The sequence below is a fragment of the Coffea arabica genome, chromosome 3e, assembly GCF_036785885.1.
Source record: "Coffea arabica cultivar ET-39 chromosome 3e, Coffea Arabica ET-39 HiFi, whole genome shotgun sequence".
Taxonomy (NCBI): domain Eukaryota; kingdom Viridiplantae; phylum Streptophyta; class Magnoliopsida; order Gentianales; family Rubiaceae; genus Coffea; species Coffea arabica.
This window is the reverse complement of record NC_092315.1, coordinates 12,092,455-12,099,128: the sequence shown is the minus strand read 5'-3', so window position 1 is coordinate 12,099,128 and position 6,674 is coordinate 12,092,455. Positions and strand designations below refer to the sequence as shown.

The 6,674-nt window shown below is 34.4% G+C and overlaps 1 protein-coding gene across 1 annotated transcript; it reads right to left on the bottom strand.

Moving 5' to 3' along the window:
* Positions 1-337: 337 nt before the first annotated feature.
* On the bottom strand, positions 338-6,278 carry LOC113734665 (probable aldo-keto reductase 2). Its single transcript, XM_027261295.2, has 5 exons — positions 5,969-6,278; positions 3,215-3,415; positions 2,223-2,395; positions 2,036-2,138; positions 338-894 (listed from the first exon to the last, which is right to left on the bottom strand). The coding sequence occupies exons 1-5, from the start codon at positions 6,200-6,202 to the stop codon at positions 559-561; spliced, it is 1,047 nt and encodes a 348-aa protein (XP_027117096.2). The 5' UTR covers positions 6,203-6,278; the 3' UTR covers positions 338-558.
* Positions 6,279-6,674: the final 396 nt, after the last annotated feature.

The following is a 6,674-nucleotide window of genomic DNA, read 5'->3' as shown; positions in this document are numbered from 1 at the left end:
CAGCAATTTGTTTATTGCTTAAGGAGATATTTTTTATTCATAAATATATTTCTTCAAGATTTTTTAAAGTTAAACAATGTGATAAATTTTCTTATTTTGCATGGGAAGAAATATGTAGTTATAATGTGTAGAAAGTAAAGATAGAGATAAAAATAAAAATATTTCAAAAGTTAAACAAACACCAGAAAAATGAAGTAAGAAAATATTTTCAATAAACTAACCAAACACCTGAAAATGATGAAAGGGAAATGATTTTCATGGAAAATTACTTCCACGGAAAATATTTTCCTAAAGAAAATATTTTACTTCCAATCAAACAGACCCTTAACGCATTCAATTGCAAGGAAAATTATGTTCTGCTTTTTTTACATGACCATATCTTCATTCATTACAACCTCTCTGAAGCATTCTTCTTATAACTTTACTTGCCTTAACTCTAGAGACAATAGTATGATGAAATTTATTGGAACAAATACATATCACTCAACTCTTAATATAGTGAAATCCACCATCAGGCACATAGCTAGAAGGAATTATTGCCACAACAAAGCTATGTCTTCATGTCCTCTTCCAGGTTGACAAAGGTGGAGTTTCAGAAGTTTGCCAAGTACTAATGCCAGGCCCATACCTATCACCCTTGACTCCTGCAGAAGCAATAGATTCAAGTTCCGCCATATCTTCTGCCGACAGTTTTACAGACAAAGCTCCTATATTCTGATTGAGGTTCTCAATCTTGGTAGTGCCAGGTATGGGACAAACATCATTGCCTTGGTGATGGACCCAGGCCAATGCTAGCTGTGATGGAGTACAACCCTTCCTTGAAGCAATGGCATTGGCCCGCTCATACAAGTACTTGTTGTGCTCCAAATTCTCTGCTTGAAACCTTGGCATATGCTGCATTGTATGAATTTCAAAATTTAAGCAACTGTAACGCCAGAAATGCAAAAGGGAGTGAAGCATGTGTCGTCTACAAATGAAGACAATATGAATAACTTCAAGATGATCGATAGTATTATTTGAGGTGTACAAAGTTCATGGGAAGGAACAATCCAGTAAGGTGGACTGAGTACTCTAAGAAACATCAATTGTAGAAGGTAGATCCTGAGATACATTTCCCATTAAAGGGGAAACTATAATGCAAGAAATCGGGAGGGAGCAATGAACAGACAGTACTAATTACTTCAAGATGATCAGAAATACTGTTTGAAGGGCGCAAGTTCAGGGGAAAGAACAATGCATCAAGGTGGACTGAACACTCCAAGTAGGAAACATCAACTGTTGGAGTTAAGTTCTGAGACACATTTCCCATCAGAGAGGAAACTTGAAATACAAATCAACTAATTTTTGTTTGTTTGAACGATGGAGGTACTACCATGAACGATGGAGGAGGTACTACTATGAAGTATACTTCTGACCAATGAACCTCAGTTTTAGGATTGATGGTAAAGGAAAAATCATAGTTTCACAGGACAACATAAGTTCTGTGCCTGAGACTAAATGATGAAGTTGAAGTCTAAGGTCCATTTCCCCTCAAAACTGTAAAGAAACGTTCACTTAAAAAGCGACATAGTTTTTTCCTGTTTTGACATCTTTGCACTTTAAAATTCGATACTATCCATTGCTTGTGATTGTTGTCCACTATATAAATTTCCAGCAGGCAATAACAACCTTCAATTAATATAAGATCTAAAATTTGACAAAGCTAGTGCTATATCTTTTAATTTGAACTAAATACAGAGGACACCAAAATCTGCATTCATTGAATCAACTAAAGACTTCAAGACTTGTTCGAGAGACAAAAAAAAAGCCCGTTGAATTACTATGCTTAATAGAAATTTGATTAAATTTGATCATATTACTAGCCTTAATCAAATTATTGGACATCAAAAAGTGCAGCAACATATAACAGATAAACAAGAGTAGGGATATCAAGCAAGATTGCCACTGAATGTGGTAAAAATAGATGAGTGAGAAACTTATTCGAACTATAAACAATCTATACTCAAAAACTCCATCGTTTTGGATATGCACAAACCTTTCGGAAGTCACCTTCAGCCAAATTCTCGCTCAGCTTTGGACCTGATGAGAAGAAACCTCGTCCAAGTGGACTGTATGCAACAATCCCTATGCCAAGCTCTCTGAAAGATTATACCAAAAACTGAATTGAGAACTTCATATTTCTTCTAGACCATGTAGAAAATTCAGCAGAATAAATGCACTACCTGCAAGTGGGAATAATCTCTTCCTCGACATCTCTGGTCCACAATGACCACTCCAACTGTACAGCTGTTATTGGATGAACAGCATGTGCCCTTCGAATTGTTGAAGCTGAGGCCTCAGACAGACCTATATACTTTATTTTACCCTCTTCAACCAGTTTCTTCAGCTCTCCTATCTAGAGAATTTCAATGGACAAGAAGATGCTAAGCTGATTTATTACATTCAACACTTAGGCAGATAATCGAAATATTACGTGCAAAAAGTAAAAGTTGCACTAGTTCAACGAAGACATGGACAAAATCACTAATTGATGAAAATGGCAATAAGCATCCAGTGATGGTTCTCTATGTACAGCCCACCAGAGGACTTAGTTCTACTGGACCATGCCAACATAATGCTCCTCCAATATGATTACATGGCATTGTTGACTTCTATATATAATAGTGGCTGTACATATCAATTATCAGTTGCCAATTTTGCTTGATTTCCTTTATACTTGCCTGTATTTTGAGTGATTAAACTGCAAGAAAGTTTCTACCTAATACTCAGGGAAAACAAGACAATTCTTTGCTGATTACATGAGAAAAAGAAGACAGAGAAATCGTTTCATAAAAGCTTAATGTAAGCAAGCTGCTGAAATCTTTGAATTGCTTGGAGAGGTCAATGGGGCAGTTGCAGCTGGCTTTCACAATTAGACAAAAAGCTGTGCTCTGAACAAAATGAGTACCATGTTTTTTAGATATCAATAATAAATGTCTATCCGCAGTGCTTTAGGCACCAACTGAAAATGATTGACAAGGTAAGTAAATAGCATATCATTACTCAAGCAGATAGCCTATCTCAAAGAAAGAGAATGCTCAGGTCTCTTGGCTCTAAAGAAAGCTGTACAATGTATAGCATGAAACTGAATTATTCTAAATTTGGAGTTGATCAAACTTTTGTTTCATGAAGAATGAGGTGGAGCTAAAATACAAGAAAGGCAAAATGAGCAAACCGTGACTTCAACGGGCACACGTGTATCGATGCGAGCTTGACAATAGAGATCAATGCAGTCCACATCAAGCCGCTTCAAACTCGCTTCACAAGAAGCCCTCACATAGGCTGGATCACCACGTACATCAAACTTCCCATCCTGAAAACTGACTGCAAATTTTGTTGCTAGCTCCACTTTCGCTCTTATTCCTTCCTTCAACGCCTAGAACCATGGTTTCATTATATTAATCATCAAGGACATGCACATTATTGCATGGTATAGCAAGTGGATTTGTGACTTCATGGATGGCAAAGTCCCTCTGGAGTTTTCCAACACTTCATTGTTAAGGATATCCCACTTCTTTATATAGCAAAGGATATGAAAATTATGTAATCCTTGGAGTTTAGAAGTCTGATACTCTTAAAGGACCCAATCCATTTTCTCTTTTTGTTTTATATTTCTTCAACTTAAATTTACAATCTAGCTTTTTCATTCACAAGATTTGATGCACAACATGAACGTACACAGAATCGTGCACATGCACATTAATACAAAAGTAGGGAACTGATCAATGTAGATTAATTAGTGCCCTTTTAGGAACCATTTGGATCAAAGGAAAGGAAAGATAAATAAATAAAACATCCTAGTGAAAAAGAAAGGAAAGGAAAGTAGAGGAAAATAGTTCTCATTTGTCTTATTTGGATAAGATATGGATGGGAAAGAAAGAAAACCTAAATATACTGTTTGGTAGAATGACAGACATGAAAGGAATGGTTTTCCTCCTTTTTTTTTTTTTTTTTTTTTTTTTTGAACAGCAAAAGAGGAACTTTACTTAACGATAAAATATTTACATAAGTTGCTTAGTCAAACATTCCTAGCCTGCTGTTGCATCCCACCATTCATATCTAAAGCAGGTTTCACAAATGGCAAGTTTATGTAAAATTTGGGCGCTTGAGGCATTTTACTAGAAAATCATCAACAAGATTTTCTTTCCCTCTGTTTCCGTCTACTTTTGTATGGAAATGATGTCTAAGCAAAACACAATCCATCCATTTCCTTTTCTTTCCGTTTTCCTCTCCTTTCCCCTCTCAAAATCAATCCAAATACAATCCATCCATTTTCTTACCTTTCTTTTCCCCTCTGTTCCTTCATACAATTCTTTCTTCATAATCTTTAAAACTTTACTGCTCATAAAAAGTAAATTTTACTATCTCTTATTAGAGAAATAGTAAACTTTCCATAAATTGATGAAAATTTTAACATCAAAGACGAAAATAGTACTATTTTACCAACTCCATTATGATGTAGAATTTTGAAGGAAAAAAAAAAGAAAATAAAGAGATGGTAGAAGAGTTCTAAATCCTTCTAATGGGATAGAGCTATTCAACGTATTAAAAAAGAGCTAGACCTACGACCTTCTTTTCTCAACTTTGTTGCAAGTTTGACAATTGACACCACATGGATGCCATTGTCGGAATACTGAAAATTTTGGGTGACTGAGCTATTTAGAAAACAATTTATTAAAAAAAACTCTCAATTTTTTTTCAACCACTTTTTTTTCTCTTACAAGTATATTTTTTCAACAAGAAAAAAAAACTACAATAAAATTTTCATGAACCACCTCCAAAAATGCCAAACCAAACAAAGTCTAAGTTTTTATGTTATTTCCAGCAATTGGAACTTTTGATTGGTGCCTTAAAAGAGCCCAATCTTTCTGGTTAAATAGACTAATAAAATAAACATAATTTACACTTAACCCCTTGCAATAATTCACTTGTGTCATTTTGCTACTTCCAATTTTCTTTATCATCACTTTGCCCTTTCCCTATTTTTCCCCCATGTTTCCTTCCCTTTCCTTTCTCTTAGAAGGTGACATATCTCAATTGTAGAGATAAAACTTCAATTATTTTGATTCCCGTGTATGAGAAAATTATTATTATTAATTCAAAGAGTTCTTTACCAAAGAATAACGAGACAAATTGAAAGTTAATTACTATTATACACTAAACATGTTGTCTGCTTGGTTACTTAATAATTATAGGTCCTGTTTGATAACCCAATTTAACACTTAAAATTAATAAATTCAGATCTTAACATATTTAGACATGTTTGATAACCAAAAATTGAATATCTGAATTAATTAAATGACATTGAATTTCTTAAGCAAAACTTGCTTTAAAAAATAAGTGATGAGTTATTCATTGATCACTTGATGTGACATACACTCAAACGTATCAAATTTAGTACTTAACAATTTAAGAACTTTATGGATTCAGACTTTAGATTAGATTTCAATTTCTAGACTTCAAATTTACCAAATGCACCCATAGAGAATTATATTGCTCATGTTTGGAAGGCTTGCTCAAGTGAATGTTTTAACTAGCAGAATTTTGTAAATATACAACGCATAGCTCATAATAAATCAATAACTTCATAGCAAAAATCATTTTACACAAAATTGCACCAAAATCAAAATCAAATTCATCCCATGTCTATAAAGGAGGACAAACTGAAAAGGCGGTAACATGAAAAGTTGAAGAAGAAAAAAGGAAGAACAATGTCCTATTTGACTAATAATACTTAACAATTTAAACAAATGGAGTTTAAGTGCTGACAAACAAAATTAAGGGGGCACATAGGGAGACAAATTTTGAGGTGCAGGGGATTAAGTATAATTTACCTAAATAAAATATTTACAAATATGCTCTTTTAGAAATTAAAAGTACAAGAGTTCCTGCATAGATCACAACAGCAGAAAATTTGCAAATATGGTACCTTGCCAATGAGTATTTCGTTGGTGTGAGGTCCATAGAGATCGGAGGTGTCAAGATGGGTGATACCTCTGCTAATAGCATGGTGGATGAGTTTGATCATATCAGGCTCGGGCTTCGGCGGCCCGTAGGAGCCTGACATGCCCATGCAGCCCAGTCCTTGAGCTGAAACTTCAAGACCTTGCGAGCCCAGCTTGATTCTTGGCACTTTCACTTCTGCTGCTGCAGCCGCTGCCATTTTCAGACCAAAAAACACAGACACAGTGGAAGTGGAAAGAGTACAACGGAGCAGAGTTGACTTTTTTTAGCAAGTGAATACTGCTTTAGGAATATGGCATTTTATAGCTAGGTGTCAATGGGGCTGGGCTAACCCGAGTTCGGGTCGTTTGGCCCTATAAAAAGCCCGATGAACCCAATATTTTAGTGAGACGATCTGAGATTGAACCTAAAAATTAAGTCCGAATTAAATATGAGGCGAGCTTGAACTCTATTAGGTTTAATTATCTATATATATCATATTTATATTTTGATATTATGTATAATAATATATCCAAATATATTATTATTAAATACTATATATATATTACAAAATATAAAAATATATCTAAAGACTCTTTCATGAGCTTTCTTGAGAGCCAATATTAGTGATGCATAACTGAATTTCTAACTTTTCTTATTGTTTGAATAAATTTTTGTGTTGGCATAATATT